Source organism: Mixophyes fleayi, chromosome 2, assembly GCF_038048845.1.
Source record: "Mixophyes fleayi isolate aMixFle1 chromosome 2, aMixFle1.hap1, whole genome shotgun sequence".
NCBI classification, from domain to species: Eukaryota; Metazoa; Chordata; class Amphibia; order Anura; family Limnodynastidae; genus Mixophyes; species Mixophyes fleayi.
Genome location: NC_134403.1, coordinates 38,674,288 through 38,694,483, shown reverse-complemented (window position 1 = coordinate 38,694,483; position 20,196 = coordinate 38,674,288). Strand labels below are relative to the sequence as shown.

General features: G+C 38.8%; 1 protein-coding gene across 2 annotated transcripts in view; it reads right to left on the bottom strand.

Annotated features, from left to right (window-relative positions):
• Nucleotides 1-1,495: 1,495 nt before the first annotated feature.
• LOC142140072 (hydroperoxide isomerase ALOXE3-like) overlaps nucleotides 1,496-20,196 on the bottom strand; it is a 30,657-nt gene continuing 11,956 nt past the window's right edge. For both annotated transcript variants that reach the window (XM_075197931.1, XM_075197932.1), the window contains 11 exons: nucleotides 17,693-17,815; nucleotides 13,172-13,275; nucleotides 12,752-12,924; nucleotides 12,450-12,596; nucleotides 11,359-11,562; nucleotides 6,071-6,157; nucleotides 5,694-5,863; nucleotides 5,287-5,408; nucleotides 3,016-3,116; nucleotides 2,305-2,475; nucleotides 1,496-2,045 (listed from right to left, as the gene is read on the bottom strand). In XM_075197931.1, coding sequence (XP_075054032.1) covers nucleotides 1,866-2,045; nucleotides 2,305-2,475; nucleotides 3,016-3,116; nucleotides 5,287-5,408; nucleotides 5,694-5,863; nucleotides 6,071-6,157; nucleotides 11,359-11,562; nucleotides 12,450-12,596; nucleotides 12,752-12,924; nucleotides 13,172-13,275; nucleotides 17,693-17,815 — 1,582 coding nt within the window. In that variant the 3' untranslated portion in view covers nucleotides 1,496-1,865. The remainder of the gene's footprint in view (nucleotides 2,046-2,304; nucleotides 2,476-3,015; nucleotides 3,117-5,286; nucleotides 5,409-5,693; nucleotides 5,864-6,070; nucleotides 6,158-11,358; nucleotides 11,563-12,449; nucleotides 12,597-12,751; nucleotides 12,925-13,171; nucleotides 13,276-17,692; nucleotides 17,816-20,196) is intronic.

Below are 20,196 nucleotides of genomic sequence, written 5' to 3'. Positions count from 1 at the left end.
ATTAAAGTGCTTTTTACAGTTTGTGGGTAGAAAACCTTTATACTTCCAGTCAATGGAGTCTATGTTGCCATGGTTTTACGGATTATCCACCTGGCATAATTTAAACATAACAAATCCTATAACCCATAACGGTTTCTAACACATCTCCCACTGGTGTAGTCAGAGCCCACACAGAATTATGAGAGAAGTAAAATGGGCCCAATTGTAATGACATTGGAAGCGTGCACCTGGTGTGACAACCGCCTCTCTAGGTTCTCTGCATCCTGTTTCCATCACATTCTATAAATTAGAAATATGAAGGGTTAGAAAGTATGTTATAATATCCTTGTAAATTTACAGAATGCCCCTACTTTGGGAACTGATGGACACATTAAAATAAATTGACGTATTTCATTATAGTGTAAATTAACCCTATGGTGTTCACAACATTCAATTTTATCTTTGGCACTTATTTAAGAGAATTCATTGAAATGAAGGTTAACTAGCTGCATGGCTGACTAAAGATGTTCAGCTCATGTCACCAAAAGCCAATATCTGTCCACACAACATTAGCCGATTTATCTCAAAGGTGAGTCATTGCTATACTTGCTTAAAAGCTATATACAACTGCAGAATTTGGACTACTAAACACTTATCCAACAGATCAGCATATGGTTGGGTGCAGCTTTATAGCAGAAGTGGTAAAATAATATAGCCAATGGTGCATCTATACCCGCGTTCTGAATTTCCTGCTCTGAAATCATCATCTTCATCATCAGCTGGGCAGCACAATGAGCTAGTGGTTAGCACTTCTGCTTCACACCACTGGGGTCATGAGTTCGATTCCCAACCATGGCCTTACATCTGGAGTTTGTATGTTCTCCCTGTGTTTGAATGGGTTTCCTACAGGTGCTCCGGTTTCCTCCCACACTCCAAAAACACACTGGTAGGTTAATTGGGCTGCTATCAAAATCGAAGTGTATGCGTGTATCTATATTAGGGAATTTAGACTGTAAGCTCCAATGGGGCAGGGACTGATGTAAATGAGTTCTCTGTACAGCGCTGCGGAATTAGTGGTGCTATATAAATAGATGATGATCTTAATGTCAACCCCATTCATTCAACTACCAGGAGAACTTCTCCCTTTTGCAACTGCCTGTAGTTATAAATCAATATCAAAACACAAGGAGCAATTAAAGATTGTTTAAGCCCCTGTAATTTTATTAAACTATATTTGACTTGCAGCAAATTCAAAGAATAGTGAATCCATAAAGGGTAAAATATGAACATGTTCATTTAGGTTTGATATGAACTATATTTTTGAATGAAATTAGCTCCACTTACTTTTAATCACAATACTGTGGAATAGTGCTAGCTGATCAAAAACTAATCCATAAATCCCTAATGCACACAATCCCTGTATAAGACAAATATATATTTGACCTAATGACATGAGGGTTACTGCTGGAATATATAGATGGTAACGGATAAAATAAATTGATGAAATATCGCAAGACAATTTCAAGTATTTTATTAACTCTCTGACACACTACTTTGTTTATTTTGCAGTTTTTAACAATGGAAGTCCTCACAATATAACTAATTTTAGAACATACCAATAAAGACACATTTTTATTTACACCTAAGTGCAATTTTAAAAAGTAACCAAAACTCTTTCTTCTTGTTCATGGTAAGATGAAGACAAGACATCCACTGAATAAACTTTTAACAATGTTGCAAACATGTTCTGACATTGAGCTTGAAGAAGCTCAACTGGAATTACAAGTGCATCAAGTCATATCCCAAAAAAAGGTATCAGATCAGGACACATGGGAAACGAATATCTGGTTAAGTTACAGCCAGTAGATCCACCACCACTATTAATGTTAGACAGAGACACTATTCTCGATCACTTTTGGGTCCAAATAGGGATAAGGCAAATACATGCCCTTGTTCCGTTCATTAATGAACTTGGAAATTTCAACCAGCTTGTCCTGGAAATCCTTTATGAATTTCTGCGGGACCTCCTCTGTAAAACGTACATCAGGGTAATCCCCTAAACGTCTCTGGAGAGCAAAAAGAAATCTAGTTAATGGAAGATATTTTAGCCCTCATTTTGCCATGATTTCATTATGTATTGACTGGGTCCATTCGTCAATACATTACAGAACAGAACTGCATGTAAATGAATGAATTATGGGTTCAGACAGCTCTATACATCATGGTCTGTGCAGCAATTCTTTGTTACATATTTCCCAGAATAGGAACACAAAAGGAGCAGATCTGCTTATTGCTTACATGTCCATACAGGATCCTGCTACTCACCCGGTCTCTTGGCTCATCACTAAGCACCCATACTGTGGTCATTCCGAGAGTGGTAGTGTTTACTTCTGGCAATGCATCCATGATAGTCTGGGGTGTGCTGACCTCTTTAGCTGCGGGTGGGGGGGTTTTCATGGATGATGCACCATTGGGCATCCAGCCATAGAAGTCAAACTGCAATAGAAACATGGATCATCTGAAATGTATTCATATGCATGAATAATTTACCCAGAATGTGTAATTCTCGTGTCAATATTTTCTTAATTATACATAGGATATTTACAGATTGGCATGATACATGAGAGCAGTAGATTTTACTTTATTAAGTAAATGTAATATTTTGTATCTAAATATATTTTCCACACGGGCCAGTAAATATTGTCACATGAAATGCAAATGCGATTTCAAGAAAGAATATTAAATGAAGGCTTACAACATGCATGTATCAGTTGTCAGTTAAATGTCTAGTCTGTCAACCATGCATATAGCAAATGCAAAAGAGGTGGGACAATTTTGACAAGAGGTTGTGCAGCACATACTGTAGTTAACATTGTGTTAGCAATTCTGTTTCAGTGAGAGATATAGGTGATCCTAATCATAATGCTTGATGTGTAGCCTCAAATCCTCCAAATCAAGAGCATCGTAGGAAAGACTGACACTGCATAGGTTAGAAAGCATATAAGATTGTATGTTGTGATGCTCTATGTCACTCACTTGACCATTGTTGACAGCTGCGTGCTGAGCAGAACAAGTGAAGATAACCATGGTCAGGAATTTGATCAGAGAGGACTTGGTCTCCAAAGACGATGGCATTCCTATCAGAGGGAAATAGTCCATTAAAAGACTAGACCTCACCAACACTACAGGATGATTTAATATGTGATTCGATGCAACAAGGTATCTTGGAACGTATGTAACAATCACCATTAATAAGAATTTCTAGATTTGCTAAAGCCAAGTTATATCGTTCCTGTTATTGAATTTGTCTCCAAGTCTTTTAAAAGGTCGGGAAAACTTTACCATTCACAGAACACTATATCTAATGCCAGGCAGCCACAAGCTGATCCCTGCTGATTAGTCTGAGTGCCAGGATCAATGTCCAAAGTGACATCACATGTATGTAATGGCAAAACTGTGACCCGTTAGTACAGTCAGGATATGATCATACACCAGCTGATTGTCATCGTCAAACCATATGTTTTTCACAGATACTATTAAAACTGGAGTTATTATAAGGGCACAGTCGTGCCCTTATATTAAGGTTGAATCTAATAAAGGGCATTGTGCCATGTTCATTTTGTGAGAGGGGGGCATGGTGTTTGAAGGGCTACATTTTAAAAAGTATTATAGCTATTAAGGTGAAATTTGGAATGCCAATGGAGAACCATAGGTGCCGCATGCCGAATTTTAAAAAAAAAAAAAAAAGACACATATTAGGGATAATCTAAAGGTGAAAATCTCATTTTTTTCCTGTTTAGCAAAAAGTCACTGGTTTTCTGTGCTATTTTTTTGGGATAGCGCAACTCAGTGTATAGGGCGTTTTAAGACTTGGGGTTTGTTTTGTTTGAAAGCCATTAGGGCTGTGGAGTGAATTTGAGTGGTGACAACTTTGAGAAAGTTAGTTTTTACAATTTGGTAAAATATGCCACATTTTAAAGATAGGGAATTTCACAGAATTACATAACATTGCCTATAAATCAGGACTGAGTGGGATGGATGTTGGGATTATCTTTTCTGCTCCATAGCTGCGCAGACCTTCAGTTGCATAGACTGCATGTGTGTATTCCAGTGAACACACAAATCTGTGAATTCGCAGCTCCGCCATTTTGTAAGTGACAGCAATCTCCCTCCATGATCGTGCTGAACCTGTAATTTCATTGCTTTTTGGAGTTTGAATTGGAGTTTCAATAGTTTTCTTGAATTTGAAATTGTGTATAAGTGTAAGGAACCTTAATTGGACATTTTAAACAGTGACGTTTTTGGTCTATGGAATTTCATAGCTTTTTGTAAAGTTAAAATATCTATGATCTCAAATTTACAAACATGAACACAAAAATTTGACGTTACATAAGAAGCACTTGGCCCATCTAGTTTCCACTATTTTTTTAATCCCTAATCAACAAGTGTGTTTAAATTGCTCTATTATATCATCATCATCATTTATTTATATATTTATTTATATAGCGCCAACATATTCCTCTACCACCTCTGTTGGATGTCTATGCCACCTATCCACTAAGATTTTGGTTAAGCAATTTTTTCTAAGATTTCCTGTAAACCTAGCACCCTCCATTTCCAGTGCATGTCTCTCACATACCCCACTGCCCACCAGCTGTGTGATCACATGCACACATGTAACCTCCATGAGCACCAGCTTGTTTTTCACTTCTCACCGCCTTTGCGCCGTTTCTTTCAAATGCTAACCACAGGATGTGATGGCATAACATATCTGTATTGCACAAGGAGCACGTCCATTAAGGCTTCCACTTAATCTCCAAAAAGCAATGAAATTACGACTATTAAAGCAGAACAGTTTCAATAGCGTTCTTACATTTTAGATGGTGTATAAGTGCAAGGAACTAACTTAATCAGACATGTTAAACCATAAGGTTTTTGGTCTATGGAATTTATACTTTGTATAAATGGGTGCTCCCTCAGTAGCATGAATATACTAAATATTGCCTTTTATTTTATGGGTATATAATGAAAGTTGAATTTGAATTTAGAATTTGTCCAGGTTGGTCTTTTATTCTGTTGACTAGAACCATAATATTAATAAACCCATTGCGCCACATGATATTAGTATCCCAGGAGTGCCCCATACAAGTAGTACTTTTTCCCTTTACCATACTAGACAAATTGAGTGTGAGATTAGCATGAGAGCTTTGGAGAAGGGGGATGAGGTTGGAAGGAAAATAGTCGGATTGACCAATGTGCTTTATAACTCAGATTAAATAAAATACAGAAGAAGTTCTTAATTCTTACCTGAAGATTTATATGACAAGAAACCTTCTTTAAAGATCTCTGCCACCCAAGCCTGAAGTTCAGGGTCTGCACTGACCACTGCATCACTCTCATAGTAGTAATGAATTATGTTGGACACAAAGCTGAGTGGAGAAATCAAGAAATATTGAGGCACAAAGAATTGATTTTCAAGTATGGAGAGTATACATGGGCAATAAAGGGGTCTGGGATTACAGATGTCCGGAACACCCCTTATAAAACATGTTGGAGAAATTGCTATTTGTTGGTTGCTTTACAGTACATTTATGCTATATGAGAACTTATGTATAGACCAGTTTGAGGATTTTTAAAGACAGCAATGAGCCCATCTCCCTCTCAGTGGGTAGCTGGAATAGCTCAATGTTCTGCAGATCTACTTGCATCTCTACCTCTCCACAGCCAACCAGATCTTCATCCCATCATCCCTGAACAGGTAATTGGGAATGGACTCCAATCCTCTTGTCTGGATGTTATCAGGGAGACAGAGGCTGCTGTAAGTGACCCCATCCATTGCTTTTTTCAGTAGTATTGGAAGTCCTCCTTTTCCAGTCACATTTACCTGGAAAAAAGTGGACCAAGTGTTAGATTAGATATGTTTCTGCAATAATGCATCTTGTAATTTCCTGATGATCATTGATACACTGCACTACTGTAAATGTTGATATAACAGGATCAAGTCAATATAAAGCACTAAATAGATTAAATCTGGCAACAGAGCTGGCAATAGAATGGAGTCTGAGTAAACTTTGCATAGTAAGGGTCTCACCTGATCAAAGAGGCCTCCAGGACCAATGAGCTGACTTCTGGCAAGGACATTGATTTCCAGGGTGAAGCGAACATGTGGAATAATTAGCTGGAGAAATATAAAGAAATACTGCTTATAGACACCTATTCTAGACCTTAATGAGGACTTCATGAGATGCATTTCAAATGCATAAAATCTAAAACCCTTAAAATCTGCTTCAATTAGTAATTTGCGCCTTAGAATCAGCGGCTCAAAAATGATTATATAGAGAAAGTGTAAACAAGTCCGTAAAAGTCCTGCATTAGTGGTTTTTACTACTCTGGCATATATGGGAATGGCTGATGTCAAACTATTTAATCAAGTCTTAGACAAGTGATTATGGCAGTTTGTGAGAGGTGTGATCACAGCACCATTTCATAGTTACATAGTTGATGAGGTTAAAGACACCAGTCCATCAAGTGCAACCTACTTTGGATCTCCTGCAATCCTTCACATATATTTAAAATGGATCCAGATTAAGCAACCGCCAATCTATTTGAATCGGGAAAAATCCCTCCAGACTCAATATTGCAGTCCTATTTGTTGCTGTATACACTACTAGTATCAGCTATTTATACAACGCTACTAATTACGCAGCGCTGTACAGAAAACGCACTCAATTCAGTCACTGCCGCATTAGAGCTTACAGTCTAAATTCCCTAACACACACAGAGATTATCAGCCAATTAACCTACTAGTATGTTTTTGGAATGTGGGAGGAAACCGGAGGAAACACACGCAAACACAGGGAGAACATATATCTACACAGATAAGGCCATGGTTGGGAATCAAATTCATGACCCTAGTACTGTGAAGATGAAGTGCTAACCGCTAAGCCACTGTGCTCTCCATACTATCCTTCATTTTAATTAACGGTCATATCCCTGGATACACTTTTCCACTAAAAATTTGTCTAACCCTTTTTTAAACATATCCATTGAATCTGCCATCACAGCCTTCCCTGGCACCGATTTCCATATCTTGACTGCCCTTACTGTAAGGAATTCCTTCCTGTGCTGGCTGTGAAACTTCCTCTCCTCTAACTTTATGGGGTAACCGTGTGTCCTGTGTATAGTCCTTAGGGTAAATAATTTCCATGAACAAACTCTCTGTATTGACACTTAGGGCTAGATTTACTAAGCTGCGGGTTTGAAAAAGTGGGGATGTTGCCTATAGCAACCAGATTCTAGCTGTCATTTAGTACCTTCTACAAAATGATAGCTAGAATCTGATTGGTTACTATAGGCAACATCCCCATTTTTTCAAACCCGCAGGTTAGTAAGTCTAGCCTTAATGTCATAGAATCCTCAGACTCCCTCTTAGACTCCTCTTTTCTAAAGTAAACATGCCTAAATGAGCTAACCTCTTCTCATAACTTAATGACTCCATACCCTTTATCAATTTTGTCACTCTTCTTTGAACTCTTTCTAGTTCCAAAGTATGTTTTATTGAATGGTGCCCAGAACTGTAACCCGTATTCAAGATAAGGTCTTACCATTGATTTATACAGTGGCAAAATTACACTGTCTTTCCTTGCATCTGAGCCCCTTTTTTATGCATGCCAATAATTTATTTGCCGTTGCAGCTGCTGCTTGACATTGAACACTAATGCTGTCTACGAGCACTCCCAAATCCTTTTCCATTATAGATGCCCCTAAACTAATCCCATTTCATTTAAAGATTGCGTGCTTGTTTTTGATCCCTAAATGCATAACCTTACATTTATCTATGTTAAATAAACTGGATTATTGGGCGGTCAAATGGAATGAGGTTTAAGTCCCTCTGTAGAGAAACTACATCTTGCTCTGAATTTACCTTACAAAGTTTATTGCCATCTGCAAAAATGGAAACTTTACTCTCTCTAAACCATCACCAAGGTCATTAATACATAAATCAAAAAGAAGTGACCCCAGCACAGCACCTTGTGGTACTCCACTTAAATCTTTTGACCAACTAGAAAATATTCCATTTATCAGAACTCTGTTCCCTTTTCTCTAACCAGTTTTCAACCCAAGTAAAAATGTTTCCCAGACCCAGTTCCCTTATTTTATAAACTAACTTCTTGTGTGGCACTGTATCAAAGGCCTTGCAAAATCTAAGTAGACCACATTTACTGTACTACGGTGGTCTAATGGTCTAAGTTCCCACTCAAACTAATCTAATTACTTTCTATGATTAAGTTAAAAGACCCATTCCTTACAAATCCATGATTCCCACTAATAATCTTGTTGCCCACCAAGTAATCATGAATCCTATCTCTTAATATACTATCCCTTCTGTAGTTTCCCCACTATTGATGTCAGGCTTACATGTCTTCTCTGGTTGTGATCTCGTCCAGAGACAACCAGTCACCACATCTGCTATACGCGAATTCCTTGGTACTGAGCCTGATGAGATTGAAACTATGAAAATTAGGATTTGCGGTCTTGCCAGTTCTAAGTTTAGCTCCATAAGAACCCTTGGGTGTATGCCATCTGGACCTGGAGCTTTATTTATCTTAATATTCTATAGTCGCCTTTGGACTTCTTCCTTTGTCAGCCAAGTATTAATTAATGGTATGGTTTAATTTCTGTTTTTAAGTATGATTCCTACCATTTAATCCTCTAGTAAATACTGAAGAAAAGAAAGTGTTTAATACCTTTTCGTTAGTATCATTTATCAATTCACCCATCACACTTCTTAGGGGTCGCATTTATTTCCCATAGAAATGAACTTATATGTATGTTTCCAACAACATTTTAAAGACAGCCCACTTTTCTTCCGTATTTTTTCCTTCAAAAACTTTGTACTAGTCTATGCACTATAGACTCCTTTAGCATATTAAAATTTTCCTTTCTAAAGTTTAAAACCCTAGATAACCCCTTATACCATTGTTTCTGGAAACAAATTTCAAATGAGACCATATTCTGATCATTGTTTCCCATGTGCTCCTTTACTTGAATATTTGATATTATGTCTACATTATTTGCTACTAGGTCCAGTACAGCCTGGTTCCTAGTTGGTTCCTCTACTATTTGGGACATGTAATGGTCTTTAAGCCTGCTCAGAAACCTGTTGCCCTAGCTGTACCATAGGTCTCAGTACTTCAATCAATGTCTGGATAATTAAAATCCCCCATAATTAAAACTTGACCCAGTTGTGTAGCCTTTCAATTTGCTGTAGAAATTGGGCTTCCTCAATCATACTAATATCTGGTGGTTTATAGCATATTACTATCAGAAACTTCTCTGCACTGTTTCCTCCACTGGATATTTCCACCCACAATGCCTCTATATATTATCACCAATATTCTCATAAATAATTTCCTGAATACTTGGTTTTAAGTCTGCTTAACATAAAGACATACCCCTCCACCCCTTTTATTTACCCTATCCCTTCTGGAGTATAGCCTTCCATGTTGACTGCCCAGTCATGTGTATCATCCCACCAGGACTCCGTAATACCTATATCATATTGCTCATTCATTTCTACTAGTTCTAACTCCCCCATTTTGCCTGTCGGGCTTCTTGCATTTGCAAGCATACATTAAAGTCTATTGCTTCCCTTAGGTATTTCTTTTTCTTTAACATGAACCTCTCCATATCAGCTATGCTTCCCTTTTCCCCCTCTCCACCCCCTTGTCCTCCTTACTACTAAAGGTCTATCCTGTAAATACTTGCTTGCCCCTCCCCCTGAAGTCTAATTTAAAATATCTTCCAACCTTCTAACCATCCTCTCCCCTAGCACAGCACCCCCCTCATTCAGGTGCAATCCATCTCGACAATGAAGATGGCAACTGACCGAGAAATAGCCCAGTGCTCTAAGAATCCAAAACCCTCCTTCCTACACCAATCTATTAGTCATGCATTGACCTCCCTTATCTCCCGCTGTCTCCCTGGACTAGCGCGTGACACAGGTAGTAGTTTTGAAAATACTACCTTGGATGTCCTTGCCTTAAGTTTGCGACCTATGTCCCTAAAATCATTCTTTACGAGACCCCATCTTCCTCCAACTCTGTCATTGGTGCCAACATGCACCAAAAATTGCTGTGTCATTCCCAGCTCCTCCCAACAATCTGTCTACCCAATCCGCAATATGTCGAGCGCAAGCACCCTGGAAACACCACACTGTTTGGTATGCACGGTCCCGGTACCAGATTGCCCTATCTACCTTCCTAATAATTGAATCCCCTACCACCACAGACTGCCTGGATCCCTGAGTTACTTTGGTCCCCTCTATGCTGAAGAGACCATTCCCCTGGTTGCTAGAGGAAGCAGTCTTACCCAACTCTACCAATTGTGAACTGCCTTCCACAGTATCTTCATCCAATCTGGCAAATCTACTGGGATTAGTTCGCTCAGAACTGGCGTGCCTCTTTCTCCCTCCGCTACCCCTAGTAACTTACCCAGCTGCCTACATCTGCATCCCCCTCTGCCCCTGTTCCACCCTGCTCAGCTAATGCATCAACGGTGAGCTGTAAACTATGCTCCAGGTTGGTAATCTCTCTCAATGTTCTGCCTTTGATCAGTTACCTGGGCTTCCAAAGAGACCAATTGCTCACATTTCTCAGATGTATAAACCTTGAAACAATTGCTGCAAGTGTGCATGCATATGACAAGATGCATTAAGTGATATCTTCAAGCCTGCTACCACTCATCTTATAATGACTAACTTCACTTCTTATAGCCTACAGTGAACTTGAAAGTACTAACCTTTGCTAGCCCCTTACAACATTAAACCCCTTCCTGGATTCAACTCCTTACTGGATCCAACTCCACACTTTAACCAAAAATCACTTGCAATCAAAAATGCAGTGGAAATCACAAACTCAATGAAATCACTTACCACCTCCTCATTTTGTCCCATCAGAAAGCACAATGACTACACCCTTACTTAAAATTTAGGCAATGTCATCTGATGCTCTGTAGGCCATAAAACTCTTCTACAACATTTCAACCAAATCAAACCAAATTCTACAATATTGAAATATAAATACAGATCTTATGCTGTCAGGCACTGGATGATATCTGTATTCTGCTCTCCCAGTTTAAACAACAAAATTGCCCATATGAACCACCACGATAACATGGAAAATGGAAAGATCTAGGAAACAAGATTAGCATTTTTTAGGAATGCTAAATGCCTACATATGCCTTGATAACTAAATAGTTAGCAGCCACATAACATTAATCCACAATGAAAGCCTTCATGTGGTTGGCCCTGTAGCTCATTTATTGAAACATTGCAGTGAGTCAAACTCTTTACAAGACAATGGTTTAAACACTTTTCACCTTGTGCACTGGATGGCCCATTGGAAGTTGCCTGGTGGTCGCCATGTTAAAGACCTCAGCAAAGAGATGGGTGCGGAGAAGGTGAGTGTCCCCTTGATGCACTTGGAAGTCAGAATTGCGCACCCAGATCTTGGCCAGTAACCAGTCAGATTCAGAGTCATTGGGTAGGAAAATTGGATTGTTCTCTCCTGGGGTTTGAGACAACTGTAATAAAAACAGATCTGTCACTCTACAGCACCATCTAGAACCACACATTTATCCTTTACCATGTGGTTTAGAAGCGACCAGTACATCTTCACTGCATATACAGCCATGCTAAAAACTGAAACTGATTAAGCCCTTTGTACTGCAGAGAAATTTACATGTGTTAAAACATTAAGCAGCTGAATGTATTACAATGTTAGGAGATCTTAGTTGTGGAAAAACAAGTAATGCTCCATCTGGATATCTGATGTTTTTTAGGACATTTCTAAATGAGCCCAATACCAGTTGGTCTACAGGAGGGGAAACAATGAATTAATTTATGCTCAAGTAAACATTGTTACAATTTGAGAGCAGGGTCTTCTGATTTGGGATTGAAGAATGAGCCAGGAGGTGTACAATATGTTGAGCTACCAACTGGGATTTCAATCTGTTTTTTGACATGTACCTGCTGACAAGTTTATTTTTAGCTCCATAATACCTCTCAATTCATTTTACCATGTTCAAGGACATACAGTAACTAGAGCCACAGGTGCCAAGACTGTTACTGGGGACAAAACATATGCAGTCTACCCCATTGTATACAGTTATCAGCATGATATACTAAACCTTTAGTATGGATTAAAGGCATATGATGTGCAGAGCTTATTTGGAGCAACTGTTGCCCTGAATTTTGTGGCCATACCAGTAATCATGCTCAAATTACTGGATTACGGATCTACAGCACTGGGGAAAACTGGATATATGAAAGTTTATGTTCTCTATTGTCACGTATCTAGATTATATTGGACACCAGATTGGATATTTCAAAAACAGAAATCTGAAAAAGTTTACATTAAATATGGCTTTTCAATTTACACCAAAAAGACAGTAGAAAACTAAAAACTTGCCTGGATGGCGATTGGGAGAAGTTGATCTTGAGAATTTTTCCACAGTAGACACATAGGGGCAGCAATGTATTGTTGTTTACCATTAATGGAGCTGTTGGCAGGGACCCCATGAAGAATCTTGTAATCTGCCAGAAAGATGTTGCCATTCTGCAAGACATATGAGCCAGTTTACTGAAAGATATCTTGGTCATGAAGGATAAGTTTACATTAACTATGCACTAAAGGATGGAGGAGTCAACATATTTGACTTATTTACTTTCAAGAACCAACATTGGTTATCACTTGATATACAAACACCCCACCTCTAGTTCTTTGTGAAGGTTGGTGGACGTCCCCAGAGATGCGGCCACCATTCCATCACTAACTGGAAAGTTATCAGGGATTTTGAAGCATTTTCTGATTAGCATAGGGTTAATTCCATTCAGATACTGGCTACCAAAGAAGTGATCCTCTTTCCATATCTCAGACACCTCCTCTATAGAGAAAAGACATGATGTTCACAGATTAATTTCATTTCAGTCCTTACAGGAAAGGAGTTGAGTTTAAGACCTTTGTAGGCTGACATAATGAAAGCTCTTTTCATGCAGAATTAGGTGAGCATAATCAGAACAGATAAATGGTTTAGCTCAAAGAACAACAAAGCTCATTTTGCACAAAAGGTTTGTGGTAATATTTTGCTGCATAGAAGTAGTCCTGTAAAGAGACAATATAAACAAACATACCTGAATAATCTGACTTTCTGAGGCAAAACACCAATTTAATATCTTCTAGATTAGACCATGAATCCTGATTGTCTAAGAATCCTTTTAACTTCATTTCAAATCCCCTGTGAGAGTAAACAGGATAAAGGTGTCAAACAACCATATGCACAGTACCGACAACTGCCTGGACTAAATCTATTACTCCAACATCTAATAATTTAGTTGAATATGAGGACAATTATGTTCAGATTAAAAGATAGAGATCACTGCTGTGGTTTTATTTTATGGGGGTCAATAGGTCAATTCAATTGAAGTCTTCCTTTCCTGAATGCAAAGATAAAACATTAGGACACCTTAGCTGACTGACCAAGAGGTACATTGTGTTCAGGTTCATCATCATCATTTATTTGTAAAGCACCACAAACCTCTGCAGCACCAAACTGTCAAAGTTACAAATCCTACAAAATATAATTGCACATAAATCTAAAGTGAGGTGGCAATGCTGACACAATAGGAGCTAGAGGGACTCTGTGGACAGGACTGTAGCAGGTAGAACAGGCCCTGTCCAACCTGTGGCCCTCCAGATGTTGTGAAACTACAAGTCCCCGCATGCCCTTCCAGCTATCAACAGGTTGCCTACTGGCAAAGCATGCTGGGGCTTGTAGTTTCACAACACCTGGAGGGCCGCAGGTTGGACAGGCCTGCGGTAGAAAGTGCAAAATGTATAGTATCAGTTCGGGGTAGCATAGGCTATAATAGAGGTGGGTTTTGACAGATCACTTGAAAGTTGGGGGTGGATTTTTGTCAGGTAGGGTACTCCATAAGTGAGGAGCAGCATGGGAGAAGTCTTGGAGGTGGTAGTGAGAGGTGGTTACCAGAGAGGAGGAGAGTCATAGGTAGATCAAAGATGCTGAGAGGTAGTAAATCTCATGATGAGGTCAGAGGTATATGAGGGGAGGAGTTGGTGGAGGATGAATGCGAGTAGCTTGAATTGAATTTTGGAGGAAATGGGTAGCCAGTGTAGGGTTTAGCAGAGTTTTACAGCAGATGTGGAGTGACAAGAGGGGAAGATCAGTCTCGACTCTGCATTTAGGATGGATTGTAGAGGAGAAAGACGGATAGAAGTAGGTTGTAGTAGTCAAGGCGGGATATATTGAGATATTGAATAAGGGTTTGGGATCCTGAGTGAAAAAGAGGCATATTCTGGCTATGTTTAGAAGGTAGGAGGTGAACGAACAGATGAGTGCTGTGAAGTCCAAGGTAGTGAATGGTTTCAAGGAGAAAAGGACAGAGGTCAAGATAGATGAATAGTGAGAAGTGATAATTTGGCACTCTAGTGAGGACTGTCTAGGTGGAATTCAGAAGGAGGAAGCTTGATTGCCAAGGGTCAAGGAGAGTGGGTACAACTAAATGATACACTTTCTCTGCTCAAACGACTTAAGTAGTTTGGAAGCAAAGGGGAGTAGATAAATGGGGTGGTGGCTAGAGAGGGAAATAGAGTCAAGAGAGATTCTTGAGGATGAGAGATGAGCGCATGTTTGAAGATGGAACGAAAAGCACCAGTGGATGGAGACATGCTGAAGAGATGGGCTAGATGCAGACAAGTATTGGGGGCAGGGTGTGGAGATGTTCAGTAGGAACAGGATCAAGTGGACAGGTTGAGAGGGAAGGGGAATATGAATACTTTCTACAGTAATAGGAAGGAAAGAACTGAGGGTGAGTAGGTGAGTGGAAGAGAAGTTGGGTATAGGGTGATAAATGTGGTGAGAGGAGATGGTGTCGATCTTGCATTTGTAGCAGGTGCAAAGTCATGAGCAGTGAGGGAACAAATATAGAGTGGTGGAGGTGGGTAGAGAAGAGAGTTGATAGTGGCAAAGGTGGTGGGGGTGGGTAAGAGATTGAGGGCGGTAAAGTAAGAATACAGGGAACACTTATTGGAGGAGATCTGTATTTTAATGGGATTTTCTCCATTCATTCTTGGCAGTACGGGAGCACTTTTGCAGGTGGGGGATCGGTTTGGACTGCCAGAGTTGGAGTTTATATTGCCTGCTGTGAATGTTGTGTTAAATGACACTCAGTATGTGGTAGGAATAGGAGAGAGAAGTGGTTCAAATTAGACTGAGAAGAGGATAACAGCAGCATAGAGGTGGAGTGGGGAGAAGAGGTCACAAACAGCAACAAAAATAAAAGCACATGCATTTTTAAGAAGCGTTGTTTGCAAATATTTCATTAGGGAGTGTCCAGGTAGTGCATAAAGCAGATGAATTAGATGGAGGATAATGGAACAGGTGAGTGTTAGATGTTGTTCTCTTGTAGGAGTATCTCCAGGTACAGTGTTGTACTCCTGTTTACGTCATGTTTATCTCCTGTATAACTCAATTATGCTATATAAATATGAAAGTAAACTTGTAACCAACACATACTAAAACATTAGCTAAGCTATGATGATGGACTGCAATCAAGCACCATTAACCTCACACTACAAAGGCCAGCAATAAAATCCTTAAACAATTTGTGCATAAAAATAAGCATTACATTAATTAAAATATAGCACATCTGATCACAGTCTAGATAAGTGGTACAGAGATGGTATAAAATAATTACCATTAATAAATGTATTTATTTTGACATTTATAAACTCTTGCTTCAGTGCATCTTCAGGAACAAAGTTATATTAAGCACAGCTTACTATACCCAGCTATTACTAAACCTGCACATGGTATATTTGTTATTATATTGAGCTTAGCAAAAAGATTTAAAAAGTCACATATGTATAGGAGAGCCTCAAAATAAAGAGGGACACATTGAAACTAGGAAGATCTTGGGAAGTATACTAGGCAATTTCCATTGAACAGACTGTTAGAAGAAATGTAACACCAGGTAAAAATTAGATTCTTCATCTTAACCTATTTCCGTAACTACTATGCAATATTCTAGATCCACCTGATGTTTTGTAAGCAAAAGGGTCAACAGCTCAGGGTATGCATTCAAAGAATTTAAAGTGGAGATCTAGAGATTGTAAAAAGATAAAGGATTCTTAGGTAAAATGCTATAGTGATAAATACCCAACGAAATCACAAAAAAGTGTCAGATCATGCAATCATGTAATAAGTCAGTTATGCAAATTCTGATCAACATACGGGCTGGATGATACCAGTTTAAAAAAAATATAAATATTATATATATATATATATATATATACCCCTTTAGAGTACTAGATGAAATGATGATTAGTATATAGGGCATATAGGGTGCTCCCTCTACACCAGTGTTTCTTAACGCCAGACCTTATGCACCCCCCAACAGCTGTGTTTTGAGGATATCTGTCTGTGGAAACAGGTGGGATAATTACTGACCCAGCCAAGCAGACTAAGGGCTAGATTTACTAAGCTGCAGGTTTGAAAAAGTGGGGATGTTGCCTATAGCAACCAGATTCTAGCCATCATTTATTTAGGGCTTTCTACAAAATGACAGCTAGAATCCAATTGGTTGCTATAGGCAACATCTCCACTTTTTCAAACCCGCAGATTAGTAAATCTAGTCCTTAGTGTCACCTATGCATGACAAGAATTATACACACCGATACTTGAAAAGAAGGAGAAAAACTATTTATGTTCGGCACTCCTAGCACAAGGTGTACAGATCAATAGAAATTTAGGTATGTAAATAGTTCCAGACTATGATTCCCAATCAGAGCCAGTCATAGATATGTCGCCATCAAGGACAGAAAAACTAAAACAGAAATAAAATCTAACTTATTTTGTACCCATAAAATGTTGCAATGTTATAAAGCGAACTATGCCAAAACTAAAATAAGTGACTGTTCATAGGGAATTCATTCAGAATTAACTGTTACATTAATAACAGTACATCTGTCTATCCACTAATAACTTTGGTTGGGTCCAAGCCCATAAAATTCCCATATTACTGACCTTTTAGGTCCATATTTGAATTAATGCCCTATCAATGCCCTATGAACACTTATTTTAATTTTAGAAAATTTCACTTTTTAACATTGCAACATTTTATTTCTGTTTAGTGTTTTAAGTATCTTTCTGACCTTAATAGCAACATATATCATTATATGAATGGCTCGGATTGGGGAATCATAATCTGGAACTATTTACAGACCTAAGTTTCTAATTGTCTTTATCCCTTATGTTAGGAGTTCCCCTCAAATAGTATTTCTCTTCCAGTATTTTACATAGGGATCAATAACCCCGTTCACTATCTCTGTTAGCACTTCAACATGAATGCTATCCATGTAGAAATATACTTTCTTCATGCGTATTTGTAACGTTAAATCCCAAGATTCTAGCTTGCACTGTTTCTGCATTTGTGAACTGATCAGCAGACTTTGAAAGCTCAGTTATGTCTGCACACAACAGATATGAACATAGATTAGAACCTTGGATACACCCCAGCCATCCCCAACAGAGGTAGAAGTTAACTGATAAATAGTAATAAGATGGATTCAAGTTTGGGATTCAGGGGTCGTTAGTTGTATGACTGTGCTGTAATCTTCTCAGACTAAGTACATACGTGGCTAATACAGAGTAGCCAAAGCTGCTCCGTTTTAAGAAGGAGAACTGGTCATTAGGGGGCAGATCCTTAACCTCTGCTACATCGATGCAGTGAGGGGCACCTTCTGAATAAAATTTCCACCTGCAAGACACAAAGAAAGTATATGCTATAGAATATATTCATATAAGTCACACATCAACAACGCATCTATTGATTCACAGACCTGTTTCTAATTAGAAACAAAACATGAGATGGCTCCTCACAGGTTTCTGCTGTACCACTTTGATGTTTATTTACTTGCCATGATGGATAGTGTTACACACACACACTATAGAGGAATTGCGTTCGACAGAAATGGAAATGAGATGGAATTTGGTAGTGTGAACACTTTACCTCCACTAACTAGCTAAAAGCTGATGCGTTGATGGTGGAAATTGGACGCACATCCAATGCCAACATAGGTGTCCTGGCTTTAGTGATCCACTGTGCAACAGGATGCTGACTGTTATACTTGGTTCCTTTTGTAAAATACTTGCTTCACAGACAATTGGCGAAAGGATGCTTCTTGGAAATCATGGATTGCATTAGGCGAGTCAGTTTGAAATGGAAAATTGGATGCTGGACTATGTACTAATAATGAGTATGAATGAGGTGGCTATCCATTCGGCTGCTAGCTGATGCTGGGCTGCTTGCTACTATACAATTTTCCATCCTTTGAAAAACTTTTTGAATGAACTCCCTGCAAGTGACATGGAGAAGGCGCCTAGATGATCAATGGTCTAATGCCCTGGCTTGACAATGTGCTCATCATGGCCATGAGGTGGTACCATTGGTGGCTGCCTTACTTCGACACAACCACCATCTTCCTCATTATCTAGTTCAAGTACAACACATTCATATTCAGATCCACAATTATCCCACTCATCCTCTTGCACATTTATAAGTTCCAAAGTAGCATCCTCAATTTGTTCATCTAAATCATCATCATTACTACTTCTACTCACATTTCCAAATAGTTGAGAAACTTGGGAAGAAGACTGCTCTTATTTAAAAAGCAAGAAATATATTTTTTGGCACATGCTGCTCAGTCATAAAGCACCCTGCTTTTTCTCCACTAATTAGTTCAGATGTCTATACTTTATATACTATAATATACTATTACAACAACCAGTTGCCACTGTTTGTCTACGCTTCACTCTCACACCCAATTGATCAGAACACAATTCCAGCAGACTGATCTCTAAATAAACTTTTAGCATTTCTACAGTAAAATCACAGCTATTGCAATATAAATTGCCTCTTTCACGCTGTCCAACCCTCAAGCGATTTTCTGAGCACAGAATTGCAGCAAACCTGCAACCCATATGCTATCACTTCTAAATTGGCAGATGAGAACGGGGAGGGGGGGGGGGGGGTGTGATATATAGAAGATAACCATTCTAACTTGCATTTTAACAGAAATGGTACTTTTGTCTCGATTTCAGATCCGATTTTGCCACGCAAAACCGAGTCATGGCTCAGTTCAACTTGGAACCCCAACATGCCAATCTGTCAGATTTCTCTGAAATGCTCATCTCGAATATATATATTAATATACAGCTGTTGGACTTTTTATAGTTAGGAATTTTTATAGTTTTGTTTTTTCAATTTTTGAACCTCAAAAATAGTGAATATGTAATAAATTAAAACCATCTCTTTGCTGCAATGAGAAATAACACCAAATTTATAAACAATTCACTACATATAAGACATCAAAATATAGTCCAAAGTGAATTGACAGCTCCCTTCTTCTAAAAATCCACACCCAAAGTGGAATAATCTAGGATCAAAAAACATTAGAAGAAAGGGAGCTCATAGTATAAGCCAGGGCTTCCCAAACCTAGTCCTCAGGGCTCCCCAACAGTGCCGGTTTTCTGGATCACATGTGACGTAATTAGGACCACCTGTGGATCTGTTACAATGTGTCAGTCAGTAATGAATACACCTGTGCTCCAGCAAGGAGATATGGAAAACCTGCACTGTTAGGGAGCCCTGAGGACTGGGTTTGGGAAACCCTGGTATAAGCAATGTACAATCAATGAACCTATTGAATGAAAGCTGCATACATTTTTCAAATCAAGAGGAAGCTTATCTGTTGAATGCTTGATAGGTGTATTACAAGCAGAATCTTCAGCTCTCATTTATAATCACTTCATTGTCTGTGAAGGAAATACACATCGGAAAGACAACCGCCCATGTGTGAAATCTTTTCAAACAGCCAATTTTTATTTTAAATAAGGTTAAAAGACCCTGACATAAAGTGGCATAAAATTAGCGTTTATCTGAGTCCACTGTGATGTGGATACCAAGGAGGAGCACTTCAAGCTGTCGGGATCAGCAGGTGTGACAGTGCCACAAATATTGCACTGGCAGTTAAAAACACTTTAAAAAATTACTCTAAAATATTATTGTGAGGATAAAACTCCTACATGTTTTGTTCTCTCAAACTTCATCAGGGGTATCCTGATGAAATACTGTAATAA